At 37.6% G+C, this 25,211-nt stretch overlaps 1 protein-coding gene across 2 annotated transcripts in view; it reads left to right on the top strand.

Moving 5' to 3' along the window:
- The first annotated feature begins 16,199 nt into the window (after positions 1–16,199).
- The window catches only part of ASZ1 (ankyrin repeat, SAM and basic leucine zipper domain containing 1), a 32,344-nt gene continuing 23,332 nt past the window's right edge, over positions 16,200–25,211 (top strand). For both annotated transcript variants that reach the window (XM_072398738.1, XM_072398737.1), the window contains exons 1-4: positions 16,200–16,409; positions 19,763–19,862; positions 20,704–20,826; positions 21,776–21,887. In XM_072398738.1, the coding sequence (XP_072254839.1) occupies positions 16,314–16,409; positions 19,763–19,862; positions 20,704–20,826; positions 21,776–21,887 (431 nt within the window). In that variant the 5' untranslated portion in view covers positions 16,200–16,313. The remainder of the gene's footprint in view (positions 16,410–19,762; positions 19,863–20,703; positions 20,827–21,775; positions 21,888–25,211) is intronic.

The following is a 25,211-nucleotide window of genomic DNA, read 5'->3' as shown; positions in this document are numbered from 1 at the left end:
GCCCTAGCACTCAGAGACAGCAGTAATGTATCCTACACTGATGATCTTACACTGCAGCAATACAGCTACTAGGTTAGAGTAAATGGGTGCTTAGGGGCATTATTTTTCTGGAAGAGTTCAAAGCTAAAGTTTTTAGAGTACTGCCAATCTACAATTACATTTTCTACATGATGAATATAAGAAAACATATTCTTTTCAATTTCACTTTAGTTCAGGACCAGATGATCCCATGAGAGTAGACCTGAGTTTTACATTTTAATATTTGCTTGCACCATCTATAGATCTGGAGACTTTTTTTCTGTTTGCAGTATTTTAGAAAAGTAGTTGAGTTGTTCTCTTCTGCTATTGGAGTAACTGTAAATCCAAAGGTGTACTTAAAGTTCATGCAGTATGACAAATGTGTAAATCATTTGCTGTACAAAATTGCAAATCCTTTGACAGTTAGAACTGTAAACAACTGTAAACAACTGTAAATGAGTTTCAATTGTATATGTAGCTATTTGCTTAGAGTTTTGCTTTAAAGGTGCAGGTTGTAGGCCAATTTTCTGAGTCAGTAAAATACTATAAAAAATTAACAGCAAACTGGAATTTTGACAAGTTAGCAATAGCAGCTTTCATATTTACATCCTAATAGGTTCACTTGCCGATGCTGATGCCGATATATTAACTAATTCAGGTTTTTTACAGAGCTTTAAAGAGAGTTTTAAGAGTTTTAAAGAGAACCTGTGTTCAGGATATAAACATTTAAGTATTTCCATTCTGTTGGCAAGCAGTAAATAAACTTTAAACATATTCCTACTGACCTCTGTAGCTGCAGGTGCTATGGTGTTATTCATTTCCAGTTCACTTCCCAGCAAAAGGACTTATGTCATCCAAGCCATTTTCTCAGCACCTCTGTTTACTTTGCTTCTCCTTCCTAGCAGTAAACAGGGGGCCTTCATTAATTCCTAATGTCACTACATAGAAGGTGCTGTGGAAGGGATACTGCTAGCCAAACTTATTTCTTTTGTCTTTAAAAACAACATTTTACCATCAGCAGAGTGGTACTATTATCTATCCCACTTGAGGACTCAAAATGTCAACAAGTACTGGTTTAGTTGGAAAGTCATGCAGACCTGCAGACCTTGTTTTTTGGTTCTAGATAAATTTGTTTGCAAGCATTGTAAAGAGCTTGACATTAATTGCAGCTCAAGGCCTGAAGTTTCATGCCCATTTGTATGAAGGATCAACATTGGCAGGTCAGAGGTGAGCAGAGCTAATCACTTCAGTAATTAGGTACCACTTAGTTGTAAGTAAAAGTAATCATTGTTTATTTAATTTTATCAGCTTCTGGTCAAGATGACCTACTAGGTGTAAAATTGCACAGAGGACAAGAGATAGAAAATCTGGATACAAAAATGCCATTAGACAAAGAATCATACTCAAGTCACACCATAGATAGCTGGTATGGTTTCTGCAATGGTATTCTGCTTCTCCTGGTAGTGTTGAATACCTGACCTACCACATAAACTGCCACCAGCAACCAGCAGGTGGCCTTCAGGAAGGCCTGTCCTTGGAGATTGTAAGTGTTATTTAGCCGATTCCCCACTGTGCTCCTTGGTCCTGATCCTGACCCGCTATTTACCTGACCAGAGATATTTGGTATTTTTGTTTTCATATTTTGTTGGTTGGTTGGTTGTATTTGTTATTTCTGGGTTTTTCACAGTGTTTGGATTTTTTTACATATATATATTTGCACCTCTCACAATCTCAGTTTATGTTGCTATTAGTGATCACCTGCCTCACTGCTTTTGCAGTTTGTAAATGTAAAACTTGCTGAGACAATATTTGTTTGTTACACACTTTACTTGAAGACACAGCACCATCTACTGATGACCAACAATAATGGACAGAAGATAATTTCCAAGTTAAACATCATAACCAACTCAAAAATACAAAATACTTTACCTGTAAAATTTGGAAGTGATTTTTTGTGACGACATTTTTTCCACTTTAAAATAAACATTTTAAAAATACTAAACAATGAATGTATTTACTCAGATCAGATGATTACAGTTTTGAATGTTAAAAGTGAGGACCACATTTCATTTTGTGACCCTGGGTTTATACTTGAGTTCAATTATTTTTCCTGTTTTTCTCAGGTAAATGTAGGTAAGTCAGTTTATATTCAGAAGGGTTTATTTTCATACTCTAAAGCAAAAACATGCTCCTGATGTCAAATAGTTCTTGCAAGCCTAAATGTATAGTGGCCAAGCTAGTGTATGGTGGAGTAACAGGAAACAGTGGAAAACAAAATGAACGAATTTAAAAAAAAAAATCAGAGAAATAAAAAATTTACATTAGGTACTAATAAAAACGCATTATCGTTTTTTTCCCAAATACCAGCCACAATTGAAGATTTCCTGGAACTGATAGTATATGCCAGTCAAAATAATAGACTGCCACACAGGTGCAAAAAAAAAAAAAAAAATTACATGCAACGAGAATTAATCTTATGGTGAAATCAAATGGAACAATCTGTCTTTGGCCTTACTTGTGCCCTCCACCATTAACTAGGCAGGCACATCTTGTTCTTCTGGGTCAGCCAGGTTCTGAGTACCATGGCCAACATAAACAATATATATAAGGTATATACCATTAGCATTTTCTCACACATGTACTGGTTGCTGAAAGCAAAGGACATAGTACAAACCAATTAAAATGTGTGTGGCCAGCTAAAATCCTGATAAGTAAGCAATATTTGTGCAAGTAATATACACATTTAAATCTTTTTCCGATTAGCTAACTAACCAGGTTTTCACATTGTTTCAACATAAAAGTGTAATTTAAAAAAAACCTGCAGTGATTCTGCACATTGGGAATTACCTGTTTCTTAGATGTTTTTACACTTTTATGTTGTAAGCTTTGTTGCACTATTCACAAAGGGAAAATCACCAGTTGCAGACAAGTTGTTATATATTACTAACATTGTCTGCCACTAGAACATGCTTCTGGATACAGCAATGGCTTTGTTAGTAACTTTGTTATCTAATTTTTTTAATAGAAGACATTTATACAAGTCTAAAGGCCTTACACCCTACAGACCTCTGATAGACATCACATTTCTGTCATTGGAATCAATCCGCTATGATCATTTTCAGTAACAGATGAATGAATGAGCAATGTACACACAATGTTGTTCTGTTCTATTGGGAGGGGAAGATGAGCGGCCCCTCCTGTGCTCGCACAGTGTTTGTTTATGTAGATGCTTTAAGTCTTAAGTCTTAGTTTAAGCCTTAGTATTAGTCTTAGTTGTAACTTTAAAGCCTTGCTGCAGGGTCACAGTTAGGGTAGGGCAAACTAGGCAATTGCCCAGGGCCTCATCTTCTCTAGGCCCCTAATAAACAGAATGGCAGAGGTGAAGGTAGCTGTCAATTTGAGGCCTCAACTTTCCCAAGACCACTAATTGTATCTCAGATCACCCCTGCCTTGTGTATACATCCATAATGAAGTGTTTGAAAAAAAGATGTGGATGCTACAACTTTTGTAGCAGAACCAATATTTTACTGAGAACTTCTTTAACATAACATAAATTCAATTAATGCCAAGAACTTTTTGCAAGATTTTGGCTGCTCCACATGAATCTTTCCAGAAGAAGGGTATGGCACATATGGTATGGTAAGGCAAGAATAATCTAACTTTTTATCTTTCCCAGTACTTTTTTAATTTACTTAGTGCTTGACTTGGGCAATAATGAAACAATCAAAGATGAACATTTTTGACATCTGTGTACAATTATTTTGTCAAGTTGTCAACATTTTATCAAATTGTGGTAATTTATGTCAGGGGTGTCCAACATGTGACCTGTTGGCATTAAACCCAACCAGAATGCCATTCTGTTTGGCCTGGATTGTGTGTCCTAGAATATGAAATCACAGTAGTGTTTTTTAACTTATAGATTCAGTATGAGTTACTGCTGTTTGTTTTATGCCAATAAAATAATAATACAGACACATTAGAGGGTGGTATTTTTCCTGTGCTTTCAGCCAATCAAAGATCACAGCTTTTTATGGCATTACGTTTCATCTTGGTAGTAATTATCTGCTTGGGCCCCAGTACAGTATTACATTTATTTTTTGGCTTCTCAGAATAAAATGTTTAAGCACCCTGTGGTATACTAAGTTGATTACCAAATGTTTTGGGTGTTTTGGAAAAAAATAAAGTGTGAAAAGTGAAACAGGTCCAACAAGTCCAATGAATTGTAGCATGACTATGATGAATGGCACAACAAATTAGGACAAAATAAATTGTGGAAGATAATCAAATATATTCAGTCTAATCTGATTACACTTTCAATCCTAATTCCTATTTTTTGTTTTTTCATTCTAAGTAACCCATGGCCCCATGGTAAAGGAATTTACAAAAAGAAAATGTTAACAAGTTTAGATGTCCTGTCTCTTTAAGTATTCAGTATTTAAAGCCTGACGTTTTGGGGAAAACGTTTACTAGGATAATGATTAAAGGTATATGCTGCACATGATCTATAGATTTGTAGGTAAAAGTGCACTTTGTTACTTTTATAAAATATTGCCAGCATTAGTTTTTTATGTTCAAAGTTTTTTTCTTTATTTTCACCTGGTGAGCCTTCTAGTGACAAACTACCTGCCAGTTCGGCAAAAGATAAAGGGGATCTTAGGACCTCAGTGATAGCTGGTAACAATGTAAGAAATAAGAATACAGGAAGTTATCAGCTGACATTTTTAACAAGATAACATTGTTTGAGATAACACTGCAGACTACAAAAGACACTGATTTCCAGCAGGATCATCAGGGTTTTGAACATATCAAACATAATTACCAGAATGCTTGCATTGCTATATTTATCAAGGCAAAACAGAACCAAATCTGAGAAGTCCACAGGTAGAGTTTAAATACCCCTTAAAAAGTATAAAAAGGTTAATGGTCAGCAAATAAATATTTTAGACCTTAAAAACATCATTATTTAAATGTATCAAATATACATTACTAGGAAGGTCATTAGGTCTAAAAAAATTAAATATAGTGTCTCTTCTGAAAGGAACTAGTCTTGGAAGGCATATACTTTAAATTAGGTGGAGAGGTGGCAATACATCTTGGTTTTGATATACTTGTAAATAAAGCACTTGTATCAAAAATAACTAAAATAAAAAATAAACCAATAACAGATATTTAAAAATCACATATCCTAGCATACGCTACATAAATATTGCCAAATGTGAAAAAAAAAATTAAAAACATTACCATATATGCATGCATAAATTTAGTGTCAGAAACACCAATGGATCACTTGCCATGGAACAACTGTAAAGCTGATGTAGTCATAATGTATGATCCAAATATTTAGAATGGAATAGGCAACTAGTATTTTCAGAAGTATGTATGAATGGCAGCTGTGATTGTTCACAGGACGGATTTTAGTTCAGTGATGCTTCATTTCCTCCAAAGCTCTCTTTCAGTGCTGCCACCTGGTGTACTTTACTGGTGCTGTATCTTCTACAAAGACATTAACAACCACTCGTTTTTTAGCATTTGTTGCAATAAATATATCACCAATATGTAAAGGAGTAAGGTTACAAAAATGTATACAATGTGTGGTTGTATTTTTATCAATATATTTTATAGCAAGAATCACTTTCAAAATGTTAAGTAAATTCTACCATTAATAAAGTAATATAGAATATGTTAATTGCCAGTATTTATTCTCTGTCCCTAATATCAGATATTCATGTGCATTATACATGATAAATCAATACTATACATGTATCCAAAATTGATTTTTGTTTGCATAGAAAAAGTGAACCATCCAACCTTGCCCCCCTTCTCAATTAATTGACCTAATAGTTGAACAGCTCTAAAGTTACCAATGAAGATTGGTGGAAGCTCCCAGTCCCTCCCAATCAGCAAAAGGAGGACATAAAGAGAGGTTTTCTATAGTCGTAAGTGGAAAAAACCTAGACAATAATGATCTGATTTTCTGTTTCTGTCAAAACAGATTTGATACATCTGAATTTGCCTATCATTGATATTTTCTGTTATAGTATGTTTTTCATGAGTATTTATTCAGACTGAATAACAGCTGTGTGCAGGTTCGCATGGGTCAAAGTACCCTTGGTTTAAGCTTCAAGTGGCTGTGTTGACAAATTGAGCCAGATTTCCTAAAGGTCTCCAAGGCTGCAGAGGATACACTTTTATCAGTGAAGCTGGGTGATCCAGCAAATTGATCCCAGGTCTGCTGGATCACCCAGCTTCACCGACAAAAGTGTATTCTCTGCAGCCTTGGAGAGCTTTAATAAATCAGGCCCATTGGGTCTGATTCATCAAAGCTCTCGAAAACTGAAGAGACAGACAATCATGAGTAAACATGGATGATCCAGCAAACCTGGAATAGATCTAGTGTAGAACTGAAACCATTTGCCAAATGATTTTAAGCAATTCCAGGTTTACTGAATCACCCAGGTTTTCCCAAGAAAGTCTATCTTCTCTAGTCTTAGATAGCTTTAATAAATCAAGCTCATATTCGGAAGGCATAGTCTGTGACAATCACACAGCTGTCCTAGAGCAACTAATAGGGTCCATTTAAACCTGTGGATTACTGGGGCAACCAGCAGTGAGTCAAGTGCATGTAGACAGGATATGAGTAGAACTGAGATCCAAATAAATAAACATGAAAAAAGGCTAAACTGTATTTAATAAAAAAAACAGGAGCATGGCCATGATGAACTTTGCTTTATCAAATTAAAGCTGAATTAAACCCAGTGTATTCACACCTGACCCTGTTCCATCAGGGGCACCACCAACTTCTTCCTTCTGATCTTTGACCATCTTGATTGGCTGAGCCAGGATAAGGCAACTCATGGACTGGAAGGTGGGAGTTTATTCAGTTCCAACACCTGCAGAATATACAAGAATTAGGCAGGTATCAATGATTTTTCATCTCCTGTGCCTTTCTGCAATTAAACCCTTTCTGGTGACAAATTTTGAAAGTGGGGGGCCATACTCTCCTACCTTTGCCTCTGTCAATATTCCAAAGGATTTCCTGTCCTGTTTAATATATATGGAAAGTAGCTATCACAGCATTATTAGCAGACCTACTGTTAGTTTGACAGGTAGCCTGCTCTGTTTACCAGGAGTACTATCTATAGCTCCAAATACACATGAAAGGACCAAATGTCAAAATAAGTTCTTTTATTATGCCTTAAAACACTAAATATTTTTATCCCATATTTAATGCTTTTCTACTACCGGTATTTGTATATTCTAAAATCAGTTTTTAAACATCACTTGACAAAAAAAAAAAAATACTTTATTTGTAAATAATTTCACATTGCTTTGCATCAATGGAACAAATCCAAAAAAATAAAATGCAATACAACCTACTGTGTATATTTACATGTGAAATGTATTACTGTTTTCTATCATACTTTATCTATATGCTTCTTTTCAGTAACATCAAACTGGTTAAACACATTTTGGCTCATGAAAGTATATTACATATCAAAGCACTGTTTTACACTAGCAGCTGGAAATATGTTTCATAGCAAAAACAAATTTAAAAAGCTGGGAAAACATGTCTCCTGATATGCTTGAAACTGCGTCACAAACTGCGTAGGAACAAAAACACCAAAAAGATTTCATTTTCAAAGATACAATCATAAAAATCTGCACCCAAGGAGTAACCGTGTGGAAAACCTTTCTCAGCCAATTGGTAATAGTTGCCAAATAATATCAAATATAACAAAATATTATTAAATACACCTTTATTCAACAGCTGATTAACTAAAAATGATGGTATGCATACAGCAGAAACCAGATTATCCTAGTTTTGCAACTGATTCATGCAGAAAGAATAGATGAAGCCTTTCTAATGGGAATGGGCAACACCTGCTCCAATTATTATTTGAGTAAATCATAACCTAAATATTATTAAAATTAAATACAAACAAAATTATACATTTGTCTAAACCAACATCATAACGTAGGTGAGATGCACCAAAATCCTACTATTGATAATATAGTTCTTTATTGTGTTTTTGCAATTATAGAGCAATGAATAGGATTAAATATTTTAACAAAATCCATGAGACTTATATTTCAAGAAGTTATTGATAGTCTGCACACAGGATTGTAAGNTCTTCGGGGCAGGGTCCTCTCCTCCTGTATCACTGTCTGTATTAGTCTGTCATTTGCAATCCCTATTTAATGTACAGCGCTGCATAATATGTTGGCGCTATATAAATCCTGTTTAATAATAATAATAATAATATTAATAATAATAGGAACATGTACTAGATAACTGCACACACAGGAAAGTAAGTTTTGACTTCCTCAACAGAAGGTAACATATAGAAGTACAGACCAGTGAGAACTTCCCCCTGGTAGAGACAGTTCACTCCCACATTATTACTGTCTAATGTTGTAGGAGAATCATCTGTTGAACTAGGATGCATGAAGACTGTAGTATTCTCCTTTAAATATGACTATCCCATGGAATATTTTAAAACAAAATATACACTCTGGTACAATGATTCTCATCCAGGTTTAATGGAACCCTAGGGTTTTTTCCAGAGTTAGGGGTTCCTTGAACAATCAGCAGTTTGTGACTCTCCGCTCAGTTAAACCTATACCAGTGATCTTTTTGGCAATCTGTTAGGATGACATTCTTCTCCATAGAGAAGATGTAAGAGACAGCATTGTAAGAGACATTCTTACCACTGACCACCACGCTAAGAGTACTGTGAGCTCTGGATATAGTAATTATAGCAGGGGTTTCCTGAAGACCCGAAAGTTATTTCAAGAGTTCCCCGATTTTAAAAACATTAGGTAAACACTACTCTATTTGGTGACCTTTATAATTTTGTAGATTAGGTGATTGCAGCCTTTTTACATAAACATTAGGTCTATTAGACTTAGCAGTGATTCTGTTTTTGGGAATGTTTCAGGAAAATACATAAAGGGTTCAACTCTCTCAGAGAGCAAATAAGCCAGTTGAAAAACTGTATTAGAAATTCCTGGTCTAAAGTGTAGGATGAACTTAGAGAGTTATTGATTTATCAGATTACTAGTCATCTTTAAGGATAGACAGAGAGGAAATGCAGTCTTACCAGATCATTGCAGAACAGCCTTGAACACTTTATTACTGAAATAATTAAGTGGAGAGGATATAGGAGTCACATAATAGTGGTCAACAACTGTAGAAATGTTTGACAACTTAGCTAGCTTGCAGAATTTAGGAGAAACCACAACATGTTCTGAAAATCTGGAAACTATAGGTTCTAAAGCAGTATTCTGAAAGAAGATATACTAATTACAGGGGCTTTTTTTGGTACCATGTTAAAGAATTACCAGGGTAGAGACAATATCAACATAGTTAAATTCTCTTCTTTCAGTTGGCAAGTAACATAAGTCCTTAAGTTAAGAGTTAGCCAATATTACAAACCTCTACTATTTTTTTTAAATATCTTTACATTTTAATGTCAAACTCCAGTTAAACCAATATGGTATGGAGTTGTATTAAGGACAGCAACCTTTTCTAGTCACTTCCAGGGAGACTACCAATTCTCTGTGCTTTCCGACACCCTGCTCTCCCTTTACCAACCTTCATGTTATTTAATTCTTTGTGTTGGGTCATGCTGTTTCAAACCATGTCTGTGTCACTATTTGTTTACTGTATGCAGGTAAGCTTCCTGGTTTCCTTCAGGATAATTAGGACTGTGCCTGTGACTGGGTTAGAACATTGTTGTTTTGATGATCCAGCTCAAGGTGCTTAAACCATTTCCAGTCGCCTGGTACACTGTTTACTGTTCACTTGCAAAGTCACACCAGCAGCTAGCCTTTTTCTTACAGTTACATCAACCATCACCTCTCTTGTATCCATATTTATTGTGTAATATTGTGAAATCTAGTTTTGTGTAATCCCTCTTTGGCCTTGTTGTACTTGATACATCTGTATGTGTTTCTCAAGTGGCAGATGCAGCTGGGGGCCCCCGTTGGTTTGGGGCCTCGCACATTGGCACACTCTGCACCTCCCTACGTCCACCCTTGTGTTTCTCACATACGCCTTTTTATTGTTTCTGTTACATCTGATGGTGTCCCACCTGGATCACTTGTATTTTACCTGTATTTAGGCTCTAGCTATTTATGTTCCTCAGCAGCCTCTGACCTATTTGTTAGCTCAGAAGCAGTCAGTGGAGGAATTCCAAAGGCTGCAACCTGGGAAGTTGTATGCAGCCAAACAACAACCTGTGGCTAATAGAGCCATTTGAAGAACTACAACCAAATTACAACCCTCTTTTGTGAATGTGGGTGTAGGGGTGACAAAAGGATAACATAGTGTAAGCCTCCATCTATTGCTAGTGACACAGATAATTAACTGTCACCCCTGAGCTTTGATTCCACCCATAATAGGAAGGAAAATATATAAAAGTAATAACGTATACTATTTGTTAATCATACACATTTCTAAAATGCATTCATTTTGAGGATTTCAAATCTTACTAAGAAAAAGGCAACAGGCTTAGCAAACTATACAAACTTTACATTTGTACAGTATATTGGTACATAAAGTGAGATTGAAACAAGTTGTATGAAGTTACATGCATGCATGGGTATTAGCAAGAACAAAGAGGTCTTTATTTCATAAAAATAATGATACTGCTGAACTGTTTTGTGATTTGTTCATTCATTTCCCATAGACAAGCTACAATCAATATTGTTTCAACAAATACAGATGTATTAAAACTTCAAGTATTTAGATCATGGAAAATGACGGGAACAATTTGCTCATGTTAATCTTAGCCTACCATCATTATTACAGTTAGCACACACCTTACTGTACAACTGTATTATGTATACAAGCCAAAACAATAATCCCCAAAGGAAAAACATATTTTAAAAAAGGCTCTGTTTTTCTATATACAATCTGACTAGCACATGCGTGCCAAAACATACCATATTGTTTGTAGCACACCCTTTCAATGGGTTTCAAGTGCAATTAATTCTCTTTATAACCACACAAATAATTAAAATTTTTTACAGGTATTAATTAAGCTGGGTTGATTATAGTCAAGCTTTTCCTTTGGGTGGAGGGGTGGGGGTTCACCTTAAGTAAGCTCTGCAATACCTGGACAATTTTTCCATAACTTGGTGAACCACTTCACATCGCTTACCCTTAAACACACACAGCAGACTTACTCTGGTCTCCAGGCCATGTCTCAAGCACTCAAAAAGAAACAGAGACAGCATTTGGATGCTAGCTGTAAAACTGCCCCTCTCAGGTCCCAATATAACGTTGTTTCCACCATGTGAAAATGGCAGTTCCTATCTATGGGCATTCTCAGCAGACTCCCTTCAATTCATTAAAAGCCCAGCATTCTTTGCTCAACATCCATCACTTGGATGTGTGAATGGATGTGAAATATTGTATTGGAGGTGATTACTGCAACCTCCAAACAACTTTCTGCAGACCTCCACCGCTAATTCATTGATTATTGCACTATAGCATTTGAGAATATTATGGATGATTGCACAACTGTGTTTGCTGACCCTGCAATGAAGGGCTACAAGTTGAACTCCAAACCCTCAAAAAAATGGTAAGAACAAAACACAGAACAGCACACTCCACATACAAAGCATTCCAGAAACAGAAGACCTCTAAGGCACCATCAAAATATTGTTTGGCAAATGACTGACAATGGACAGAATTTACAGAGCAAAAGTGACTAGATGGTCTACCTAGAAATATTATTATTAAACTGAACTAAATGAATGAAGCTCTCTTGCAAGCCACTCAAAACAATAGCTTCTTTGAATAACAAGATAGCACCTACCACCACTTCACCTACTGACTAATACCCAGCTACTCAGCGTTAAATATTTTGTCCAAAGAACAATGTCAAGATCTCCAATCCAGATCTTCTGAACTTCATGATGTACAAGTTTCTTCACTATAGATTGCTGGCTCCTTTTTACTTTATAAAGCGCTGTATTATCACATACAGTCAACTTAAAGGTCCTTGCTTCTTTGGGGCACTAACTCTACTAATTAATTCCACCCTTAAGATTTCCAACTTTGAGAGAGCTAAAATTTTCTTGCATAATGTATACATTTCTAAGAACATTACCCCTTGCTAGAATGCTACCTATACTGAATATCTCTATGAAACTTTTTTTGTTTTGTCCATGACTTACACACATATGATTGATTCTAATTTCCTATAAAGCGAGTGCTGATCAAATTAAGACAGAAGCGTCACCTTTCTAAAAAAATTTGATATACTCACAACCAACTGCAATATCGTATTCAACAAACCTAAAAACATTTTCTTACCCACTTTCAGACTACCCAGACTGACTGTCCACTCATCTAATGATCCCACAGAGCTCTATTATAGTATATCATCCTTTTTAGTGGTGTTTAGAAGTATTTGTCTCCATACATTTTTTTACTGGATCAACCATCTATGGCATTTTCTTACTGAATTTATGTCTTCTCCATCCATCCTAAATTTTTGTAGTATGAGGCACTGTCCCTCTTCTTGGTTATGAACTATTACTACTTCTGTATGGTAATCTTTTATTTGATTGATCTTGAACTTGAAAGCCTTTTGGTAATCTATATAAATTTTATAATTGGTAAAGCCTGAAAGGCTCATCATTCAATCCCCATGAGGTGGACAAGGGGCTATATCTTGCCCTTGTCAATGTACAATACTCCCAGGTTAAAGATTATCTGTTATTACCATTGTTGTTTGAAAGTAATGATTATCTGGCCCCTTCATCCTTGCCTTCTATCCCTGGTCCTTTACCACAGACTATTTTTGGTCTCCTTGGTGGCCCCCGTGCTTGGGTCTGACTGCCATTCTTTGTAACTATCATAGGTGTTTCTAATGACCTTTTAAAGCAGAACTAAAGTTCCAATCTGCAGATTTGCAAGAAAGCACGTCCTTTTTGCAAAAAGGGAGAGGTGATGTCCTTTCTGCAATAAAACAAACTTTCCTGCCTAGTCGTTGTCTTCTTCTGTCAGCATTGGATTGCGGGGATACCTGATACATCTCGGCTTCCCCTATGGCAGTTGGGGCTGAGTAAAAAGGACCTAAGATCAAAACCAGGAAGAGAAGAAAGAAGATGGCAGGTACAGTTATTTCATTTAAGAAAGGACATTGCCCTGATTGATCACTATTATTTTAAAATAAAGGGTTTAGTTTTAAAAAAAAAACCTATGTTACTAATTATTAGTCAATATGGTTGTTGTTTAAAAATGTTATTTGTCCCGGCCCATTGCCCTCGTCATCTGTGTGTGATCTTCCGTAGGGAAACAGTTACTCCATCATCCAAGTACCCTTTCATTCATGTATCTAGCAACCACTAGCTCATTAATAACAGACTTGAGTGGGATGTTTTACTTAGCCTTTCACTCCCCCCCCCTTATAATTGTTCCTTAGGTGGATCTGTTTGGTGGGCAGTGAAAGCAATGGCTGATCATACCCTCATTAAATATGTTTCATTCATTCACGTTATTGGTGTTGACCCCTTGCTGTGCAGAATGTATGACAAGATGATGGCTTTGGTGTATAGCAGTTATTCCCATTTCTAAAAACACAAATTATACTTTTCACTCTTCTTATTGTTTTAAGAAACCTTTGCACCAATGTTAAACATCATGGCCTAGCTATCCTCCCTTCAGAATAATTCTCTCTATAGCCACCATGCTCACAGTATGGCCACTATCTTCTTAAACTATTACTGCGTATCTGCGTTACTATGTTGTATGTATCATTTAGCATTATTGTGCAAGTACCCATGGCACTGCCCACTGGGAAAACCAATACTCACTATATGCAGGAAATCTTCATATAACAGGAGTTAATACCGGTATGTAATGAAATTATCATAGTTTGAGTGACTATATAATAAGCACTCCATTAGACATGGGGACATATTTATATGTCAGTAAATGTAACATTTACTAAATATTTACTGCAGATGAATCGTTCACTGTAATTAAAAACATATGCACTGTGGGAATTCAAATACAAATAACACAAAAGCTGAACTGAAAGTAATTTCTTTATTTTGAAAGTTTTTTTGTGACTTTTCAATGTAGTTTTCTTTAAAATAAACAACACTAGTATCTTACAGTCCACAGTGGTTACAACATAAACTGTACAGATAATATACAACACACTATTACGTACGGTATGCTTTGATTAGAGGAAGATGATAGCACGGATAAACCAGAGATAGTGCATGTTTACATCATATGATCAGTTGGAATATTCAGCTGACGTACACATGTAATTTTTAGGTGTGGACAAACCTACGCATATCACTACCTCCTGTTTAGTTCAGGCACTTTTATTTTGTCATCTGACACACTATTGAATTATCTAAAACATGTGTTCTACGACTACATCACTATTATTTATTCTTGGTAAGAATTCCCATTTGGTAAAAGTGGTAACTGCCAATATATAAATCTGTAAAAGAAAATCATAGTAAGATGAAATTGTCCACATTAAGCACAGCTAGAATAAACATGAATAAATGGGTTTTACAAAAGCATGTAGTTGCAGGGACACAAAACATCAACATAAATAAAATCAAAAGCTCCAGGCCCGTTCATATATAACCTGCAAACAGCTGCCTCAGTGGACATTGCAGATATTTACAGGATATCTTAATTGCAAGAACAAAAATGTAATATATTACAGCATACAAGGCCTTACATGTGGCAGCTGCATTATTTTTTTCTTTAGAAAAAATAATTCTTTTGCTAGTACACTAAAAATCAGTAAAAATCTGTTGCAATCCTGCAAAAAAAAAAAAAAATTCAGTATCCTTGTCACTTCCTATACACTAAAATGATATTTCAAACAATGGTATTAAGCTTTTCATGGAGAAAAGCAGCAGTGTTTGTACCCAAAATCAGGATAGTAGCCTAGAGTGACAACACTGCTTGTCCAATGATTACAGGTAGTCCCGGGTTAAGGACATCTGACATACGGACTCCTAAATACAAACAGAGAGGCTGGAAGGACGAAGGTGCAGTTAGCACGTTACTGTTATGCCTAATATAGGCATTGTGATTTGAAACCACATCTTAACGCATTTTATTTGAAATACGCTTTTATTATTATTAATGATACTATGCAGGATCCTGGTTGTTACGTCATTGTTTTGTATTATTTTGTATGTATCCTGTTTTTGTATGTCGAAATTTTCCTGAAAACCAAAAAAAGAAAAAAAAATCTTTTTGGAAAGAGAAACATTGAATATATGGTGCTTTAAAAGTCCCAAATGTATTTTTTTGTAGTATTGAAGTCAGAAATACCTATATAACATGGTTGGTACAGGAACAGTCCAGAAATGCATGCAGTTCCTCTTTCCCATAACTCTGGAACAAACATTCCTAACAAACAGTGAGCTTTGAATACAGCTTAAACTGATCTGTGTGGCTGAAGGTACTGTGGAGCCACTGATACTCAAATTTTATCAATTTGATATTGCATGGAACTCAGCTTATCCTGATCCTCCCTCCTAGAGAAGATGCTTGGTGTTAATATTGGGGAACACATATTGCTCCATATTGCTGACTTCCATATGTGTGCAGTAAGCATGCATTATTGTATTTACAAATGGCACCCAAATGCACTAAATCAATGCACCTCCAAGGCACTGTAAAAGAGTACAAATGTCTATAAAATGAATTGTCTGCCATACAGTGCATTATTAAACATGTGGAATGCACTACATTGGACCCCATGGATGTATGGCCTAAAAGCTCACTTTCTGTATATTAGAGTGTAAAAAACATTTATTCTAGAAATGGGATTTATAAGGTGTTTCAAATTCAATTTTATGTACAGGCAATATTCAAAGCTGACAACACCAACTGGGATTTCAGTGCAGCAATGACAGCGTTGTCAACTCACACAGGAAGTTGGAGGCATACTAGCCTTTATAAAAACACTTTATGTTGTTGTGCAGAACCATAGCATTAAAAATCACTTCATTATGCAGTAAGGGCATTACTACTGAGAAACGCAGATGTTTCTAGGCAACAAAACCTCTGCCTGTTCCTGTCCACCAGAGGGCGACTTTTATGTATTTTACCAAAGTAAAGGATGGGGGAGAGCAGGAATGACGCCCCCTACTGTCAAAGCCAGCAAAGCGTTTACTGTCATGTGACTCACCCACAGGCTCCTCCGCTCCGTGACGTCAGCGCTTCTTCCGGCGCCCTCTCAGAGTTTGGCGGGTGATCTGTGCGGGGCCTGTGAAGGAGTGACAGTGCGGGCAAGATGGCGGCCAGGCTGCTCCATGCGGTTCCTGGGGGAGGAGAGAGCAGCGACAGTGACGATAATTGGGATATGGGGGATTTCAGACATCTTACAGAGGTATTAGTTGGGGCACATACAAGGCCTTGTAACCTTCATATTGTGTGTTTCCTGTCAGTCAGAGCTATTTGTGTAGTGTTATAGGGAATGGGGAGAATACACGGGACATTAGGAGTCTTATAAAGTCCATAAAGCCAGCATTGCAGGGCTTATTCTCCTCAGAAATGTTTATATTCTGGCTGGGAGGAAGCTGTAGGTTGGTGGTGGCCCCTCCATTGTCACAGCCGGGCGCTTACTGAAAAGTTCTGGGTGCTGCACCTGGTAGATGGTGGGCCAGGGAGAACACAACAGGGGCCTTCAGAGGTCATTGTGGTAAATGGGTCTGTTCACATATTTTGGTGTTAGGTACCCATAAATCCTGATCAGTGTTATCCCCAGAAATGTTTTGTAGTGGGCGGGGCAAGACATGGCAGATTCAGAGTTTATGCCATAGGTATCCAGTACCCCCACCCCCGCTATACTTTGTTCTAACTTTCCAATGCCTCCCCTCCCCTTTTACGTCCCTTTTTTCCATCATTTTTGTATCATACCAGAACTGTGCCTGTGACTTCCAAGTGTTTTGTGTGATGACTGGTAATAGTGTAATGAATGTGTGTAACAAGTTAAGCTTGGATTACATTAGCAGTAAAAACTGCCAATTTCCTTACCTTAGTGACTGCTGGCAACTAATGGGCACGTGGGATGGGTAACAGGCAGTAACTGCTAGGCCCTTTAAATCTGAGGGTTTCCAGTAGCTATGAGGGTACCTTGCGTATTCTTAAAATTCCAGGTTGATATGACCAATGGTTTAGGACAACCGGTAGTCCGTGAGAAGATTTTGGGGGTCTGCGTCTTTGATTGGTCACCCCCGAGCGGGGTCAGGAGAAGGACCCCGCTGGGGGGACGCACCGGCCAGAGCCACGGATCACGTCAGTTGCTGGGTTTGGGGAAGTGGGCAGGCTTTGTCCCTGGACATAACATGGGTTATGCAATCATGACGTCATTATTGGGGAGGGTTCTCCCCCTTTGAGTGACACCCGGCTCCCCGCGCATGCACGGTCAGGAGCTGGTAATATTAGTGGTCCGCGGGACCGAAAAGGTTGGGGATTCAATATTATCATTAAACAGGATTTATATATGAATATTAAACAGGATTAATATATCGGCAACATATTACACAGCGCTGTACAATAAAGTGACAAAGGAGGAGAGGACCCTGCCCCAAAGAGCTTACTATCTAGTAGGTGGGGGAATTTACACACAATAGGATGGGAGATATGTAGTGCTGGGAAGTAGTGAGGGTTTAAGAGCCAGAAAAAGATGGTTAGGCAAGTCTGAAAAAATGGGTTTTGAGTGCTCTTTTAAATGAGCAGAAAGAAACAAGCCGAATAGGACGAGGAAGACCATTCCAGAGAGTTGGGGCAGCTCTAGAGAAGTCTTTTACCCGTGCGTGTGATGAGGTTATGAGTGAGGAAGTCATTAGTAGGTCATCGGAGGAGCGAAGAGAGCGGCTATAGGGGTATCTTTTTACCAGGTCAGAGGTAAGTGGGACAATACCTGTGTAGGGATTTGAAGGCAAAGCACAGGAGCTTGAATTTGATTCTAAGGTGAATTGGAAACCAATGAAGAGAACTACAAAGAGATGTAGCAGAAGAGGAGCGGTGGGAAGGATGGATGACTCTATCTGCAGCATTCATAATAGATTGTAGAGGAGAGAGTCGTGTTAGTGGAATACCAGAGAGAAGGATGTTACAGTAGTCCAGACTAGAGATGATAAGAGCGTGTACAAGGAGTTTGGTGGTCTCAGCGGACAGGTAGGGGCGGATTTTGGAGATATTGTGTGGTTGAAAGTGACAGGACCTGGAAATGTTCTGAATATGGGGGGTAAATGAGAGGGCAGAGTCAAAGGTGACACCAAGACAACGTGCCTGAGGGGAGGGCCGAATAACAGTGTTGTTTGGTTTTATCCAGGTTGTGGCTGACAGGCAGCATGAGACCTATATGAACCAATACATACAGACAGAGACTTGGTAAGCTGCTGGATATGACAAGCAGCCTTTACACACACAGCTATCACACTGTGCTGCCGATCTCGCTGTTCGTTGTTTTTTTTTTTATAGAACATAAATATTAGGGCTCGTGTCCTGATGTTATCTGTTCAGATCACAAGCAGGCTCTGATGAGAGGTGGATTGAGGGGGAAACTATGATGGGCGGATTGCCCAGGAAAAAGCCTCTGCGGAGAACCATGCTATTGAAATGAGGATGGTGGTGTGTACATTGGGACAGATAAGTATTCACTGCCTTCTTTGATGGGATGGCTCAATATGTAAGTTTATAAAGGGTGGTAATGTCTCTTTATTTAAATATGTTGCACCTTCATTTAAAAAAAAAAATGAATTCATCTGGTAAAGGTTGAATGTCTTTTAGGATGAATTTATTCTGTACAGATAGTTAAAAAGAATATTGGTTTCTATTAAACTGACCACAAGTCACAAACTGCTCATTACTCAGGGAACCCATAACAACCTCTGGAGGAACCCCTGGTTGAGAAACACTGATGTAGATCCAGGAAAGTTACAGTTGGTGTATCTCTGTGAATCCTGTGGGAGGGTTAAACCTTCTGTCACATTTGAATTGCTATCTATCCCCCTCAATTTATAGGGGCGGGGTTATACATCTAGAATGAAAGTGGGCAAAACAGTCATTCCCAGCAGTGGTTGCCAACCTTTTCGGACCCACGGACCACTAAATGTACGGGCTCCGGACTGCGCATTTGTGGCGAGCAGTGTGTCAGTCAAAGGGGAAGAACCTCCCCCCAGTGTCATGTCATGATGTCAGAACCCACCCACTCTCTCATAGGTCTGAGCCTGCCATGGGAGATTGGATGAGTTGTGTCCAGAGACAACCTGCCCACTTCCCTGAGCCTACGATGCACATGGGAGACATGGTCTGGGTCCTTCCCTTGACCCCGCTCGGGGCGCACTGGCCAGAGCAGCGGACCACCAAAATGTTCTCGCAGACCACCCGTTGGCGACTGCTGATTCCCAGAACAAGGGGAACTTTTAAAGTGGACTGCTGTTCCCTCATTTTGGGAGATTGTTTCTAACAAGCATTCAGATAAGAAGCTCTGATTTCTTTTTATATGCTTTATCCTGGTTTGGACATTCAGCGTACATTGAAAGGAAATGACAAACATGGCATTTTGGGTAGGTGGTCACTGATGTATATGTCCTGTCATTTACCCATGCTTTTATAATTTTAGTAAAGCAGCATTTACATTTTTTTATTTTTTTTAATAAATGCTCTTCACAACATATGTTTCTGTAACTATGTCATAAAGAAAATATATATAAAGAAAATGTATATCTCTAGAACACAAACAAGCATTTGGTGTCTCAGAGCAATGAAGATTTGTTAAAGAATGCTCTAACTGCTGGAAATGTGAAGTTAGTGGAAGAACTCCTAAATTCAGGTGAGTTGTATTACACATATATTTTTCTGTTTAGTGGAAGTTTTTATTGTCTTTTTTTTTATTTCACATGTAACAACAGAATGTCAAGTCCACATTGAACAGATAAGGTTTTTTACTTGTATTACAATTTTGTGCTTCATACTTTTTGTCTTTTTGTTAATGGGAGAGCAGAGTCTCCAGGGGATACCTTTGTGATGCAGGCTTTGGCTGCTCCTTCTGTGCATGCCTGATCTCCATGCAGGGGCAGTTTTTTTCCCCCTCACAGCGGCTACGTCACACCTGCACAGTGCAAGATTGGGTGACGTATCAAGAAGACAAGAAGAGGACTGAAGTGAAGACATACGAAGCGCCGGGACGAAGAGGAACTCCAATGCAGTGAATAGTTTTTATGTAAAATATAACTTTATTTTGTTTAAAATTGCTGCTTTTTTGTTATTTTCAATTAGGCTAAACAGACTTTTTTTTAACTCTTTTAAACTCCTATACCAATTTTAAATGCGTTTATGGGAGTTTGATCAAGTGTTTAAAAACAAGTTTTTAAAAGCTTATAAACAGCCCATATAGCTTTTATGTGAGTTTGTAAGAGTTTTTAGGCTTTAAAAGCAATTGTTTAAATACTTCTAAAGGCTTGTAAACTCTTCCATTTGTTTTAAATGGTAGTGTTTATGAGCGTTTATAAACATTTACAAACATGTAAAAATGTTAAAACACGGCAGTTCTCTTAACCCCCCTAGCGTTCTAATTCTGTCTGTATTTTCATGCAAAGGCTTTAACATTTTTTTGCATGGAAACTTATTTGTGACCATGTTAAGCATGTAAAACATTGTTTTGTCTTTTGCAGGATTGAGTGTTGAATGCTGTTTTCAGTTTGGATGGACTCCACTGATGTATGCAGCTAGTATTTCAAATGTGGAAACTGTACGCATTCTTCTGGATAGGGGAGCAAATGCAAATTATGAAAGGGGTGAGTCAAACAATAATGGGCAATATACTTTCCTATACTATGAAGAAATAACAAATATTACCTGTACACCAAACAAGGTTCATGTCTTTTGGGTAGGCTGTGATGTTTATGCATAAGGTTTATTTGTAGGGCCATCATCTGTGTTAATGTAGCTAGCTTTATCGGCATCCCTATTAGTTTGTACATAAGTATTTGGTGCTACGGCTCTTATGTAGGTATGGTAATCATTTTTAGGTTTAAATGTCTTTTTCACTAAAATGTTTGTAATTTAAGTAGAAAAAGTGCATAGAAAAGTAGAGCATACCTATCACCAAAATTTTTACTCTATATAAAAAAGGGGTAAATGACTTTTATAATTACATTTTTTCCCTAAAGTGAAGCCCCTCCTCTTTTGTCTTTACTGCTGTGACGGTAAAGGCTGAAAGGGATTGCAGAGCATGCTGGGATACTTGCGTCATGAATCTCAAGAGGCTTCGAGCTACTCTCAAGTCTTTTTCAGGCATGTGGACAAGGACTGTCCCCACAATGAAAACATAAGTTTTTTGCACTCTGATTGTGGGGTAATATGCAGATGTGGCCCAATTTACCAAGAAAATGTGACACCAACTGTCTACAGGCTTTGGATATGTTCAGCAACAATGTAATAGCATTTTTTGCACTATTGAGCTTTCCATTACTGAAGGTGCAATAAAGTGGATGGCACCATTAAAGCACAACTCTAGTACACTGCAAACCTTGCTAGGGTAACTTTTATGTATAAATACCATATATACTGTACGTTAATATTGTCCCTAAAAACTTTAGACTGTGTCTGATGAACTTTAGTAGAAAAAAGTTTTGTTCACAAACTCTTGCAGTTTTTTGGATAGGTTTTGAAGTGCTTTGTTATTATGTTTACTTCATGCACTCCTACTTTCTGTAGGTATAAATAATTTTTTTTTTTTTCTAGATAAGTTTTCTGTTCTTATGGCAGCATGTACTTCACATGCAGCAGAAGAAAATATTCAGAAATGTGTAGAATTGCTTCTGTCAAGAAATGTTGACACAAATGCTTGCTGCAGGTAACTTGTCTGTTATATATTGGAATATTCAACATGAAAAGTAGAACAAACATATATATCTTGAATAAAATCAATGACGATTACTTTTATTTTACATTCAGTCTCATCCTATTTTAAAAAGCTACACTAACGATGATGTGACTCTTCTAAATGTATGTGGGGTGGGGGGGGGGGATGCTTTTAAATCTGGGTTTGTAATTTTAGAGGTATATTCCTAAAGAATTGCATCTGACAAATAACAAGCATCAATCACCATCAATGAAAATTACATTTCTTGCTTTATGAAACTGCCCCTAAACTTCTTTAACCTTCTGAGCAGTAAGCCTGAGTGTGGCTCAGTGTAAAAAACAAAAAAAAACAAACAAAAAAAAAAACAGCTGATAGCAGTTTTCCTAAGCACACTGGGGGTAGTTAAAAAAAATAAAAAATTACTTGGTCCCCCCGGCTTCCTTCAGTGTCTTGCCTGTCTGATCCCATCCTCTGGCCACGTACTCTTTGTCCGATCTGTCGCACGGCAAGTGCGCTTATGTCTAAGAATTACAGGGCTACAATGTAAAATAAATGTTCATGAAAGACAATGTACCGCTTTTAGACATAAAAATCCGGACAGAAATGAATCCCCCAGGAGGTTAAACAAATGTGTAAAGCCGACTGAAATTGCTTACAGCATACCTAAACTCAGAAATTTCACTTTACATAAAAGAGTAGACAACCCTTTTATGTTAAGTAAAACTTCTGTTTTTTGAATGAATGGGAGCGCAAGGCCTCCCAGGATACCTACGTCAGCCATCCTGGGAGGCTCTTGGGTGCTCCTGCCATTACCCGAGTTCCTTCTGAGCTTGCCGGGATGACGCGGGACCTGGTGGAAGAGACCTCCGGATGGATCGGACTGCCCTGCGCGATTGAAGGTTATTTGATTTTTTTTTTTTTTGTTTTAGGCACTTTTGGGTTTAGTTAAGCACGGTGGTGTAGGGGTTTAGAATGTCTCAAACCCTGTACTTGTTACCTAACAAATTGGCCTTTGTGTAAATGTAATGTAAAGGATAAATTCAGCCTTAAATAGAGGGCTTTTTTAATGAGCCAGTCTGTGCTTGATAGTCTGAGTGGTATTCTGACCATACACCTTCTTGATCAGGAATCCTCCTTTATTGCCTGATTGAGTGCTCTAACCCCAACCTTCACCTATAGACTGACGTAACAACACGGCTTTTCCAGTTGTTTTTGTACTCGGAGATCTAATGCTATGTACACACGTGCAATAATTGTCGTTGGAAATGATCCTTTCCAATGACAAATGACTGCACGATGCATGTACGAGAGCTGTACATACAGCACTGTTCTGCTCTATGAAGAGGGGAGGGGGAGAACGACGGAGCAGCATTCTCTCCCCTTTACTTCCATTACGATCGCTCCTCGTCTGTGGATCCACCAGGACGGTGGTTCGGACGATGGGACTACGAACACTACACACGCAAGATTCTCGTCTGATATCAGCCCTGAGCCAATTATCAGATGAGAACCATTGCACGTGTGTACCTAGCCCTATTGGCTGCTGATTGTTTAGGGTGCTTCCTGGTAATTTAACTTCACTTGTCGGGCCAGTGGAGCAGCCCCTAGTCTGCTGGTGAGTGCAGAAAATGTATGCTATTGTGCTGGAAGATGGAAGAAAGAATGTATATAAATATGTTTTTGATCTGAAATTGTATTGCTAGAAATACTGGAGTTAGGCAAGAGCTCTTATTTGACTACCTGGCTTTCTATACTAAATTATAAAGAAAACCAAATAGGATATTTATGTATCATGCATGCTTATAACATTTGTCAATTTGCAGCTCCTTAGGTATATCAGTAAATTGTCCACTTCTATATGGTTTCTTTTACATAGGTACATTTTTGTCCATTTATTTTTAAAATAAAAATTTGTCTTTAACGTGATTTTTAGGTTAGGTTCTGTTGCAAGCTCTTTTTCAGCAGGACGCATATAGATGGTCTTTGAAAAGACAAATAGAAAAAATTTATAGGTGGCCCTCATCTTGACAAGTCATAAGCCAAGCAGAGCTCTCTTTCTTAGAGCTGTGTAAAAACAAGAGAGGAGAATGAGAACTGAAGTGTGTTATTACATACCAGGGAAATGCATTGACTTTTTTTAGCAAGTGTAGATGTTTTTTATTCTGGTCTTTACCAGCCGAGTGACATTTCTTTTTTCTATTTTGTTCACAGGTTTTTATTGCTGTCTGATTCCCTTTCTTGAGAGGTATGCAGACAGCAATAAAAACCTGACAGACAATTGAATTTGTCTACATACTACACAAAATGAACTTCTGTTTTACATTGAAATAGTTTACTTGTTTACTGGATGTAGACAGAACAAATAAACATTCTATTGTTAGCTTTGGAGAAGTAATGTCCAGATGAGTTAGCATCAATCTATATACAGTATCTGCTTGTGAGAAGGAAGGTGACTTTAATTTAGTATTGCAGGATCTGTTCAGTTTTCTTTTGGATGTTTGTTACATGATTCCCTGTGTGGTCAATGTGTCATGTGGTTTTTCTTCAGTGCTTACATTTCTGCCTTATTGAAATTTACTGTCAGTCCTGTATTGTAACAAGTTTTGAGATCTTCTTTCTCCATATCTAATGCAATGCAATTAGACACCGAGCCCAATAAAGCCTTTATCTGTATGAATCCTAAGCCATTAAAAGATGCAAGTAATGTCTCAGAATACTGACCCATATCTTTGATAAATTACTATCCTAAAGCGGTACCTCAACATAAACAACCCACGCAGTACATGGCCTTTGTACCTGAGAATTACAATGTAAGGAAGTCTCTCAATTTTGTGGTTAGAGCCCTGGGCACACCTTGGATTTATATTGCTGGAAAGAATCTTTTGTGATTTACACACAGCTGTGTTCTGTTCTATGGAGATGGAAAGGAGGAGGACAGGCCAGTGGCACCCCATTTCTTTCTCCTTCATAGAGGAGTAAAGCAGTCATCCCATCTCAGTCATTCATCAAATTGCGAGGACAGATTGATGAATGACTTCAGGGGGACTGTTATAAATGCAATTTCCACCTGAGATGATAACGAAAGTTTTTCTTGGATGAAATAAATCTAGTGTATGTATGTGGCTTAGATCTTGATTGAACTCTGTTTTGTTTTTTACACAGTGTGCTGCATGCAAATGGTTTAAACATAGGTATGCATAGGTAGGTATTGTCCATTCTTCTTTTTAAGTTCTTTATTTGCCTTTTCAGTAAACTTACATATGCGCAGATGAGGTAATTAGCATGTTGGCACTGTGAATTGAGGATTGTTTTAGG

Source organism: Pyxicephalus adspersus, chromosome 2 (assembly GCF_032062135.1).
Source record: "Pyxicephalus adspersus chromosome 2, UCB_Pads_2.0, whole genome shotgun sequence".
NCBI classification, from domain to species: Eukaryota; Metazoa; Chordata; class Amphibia; order Anura; family Pyxicephalidae; genus Pyxicephalus; species Pyxicephalus adspersus.
The sequence above is the reverse complement of the archived record's forward strand: the minus strand, read 5'-3'. Positions and strand labels throughout refer to the sequence as shown.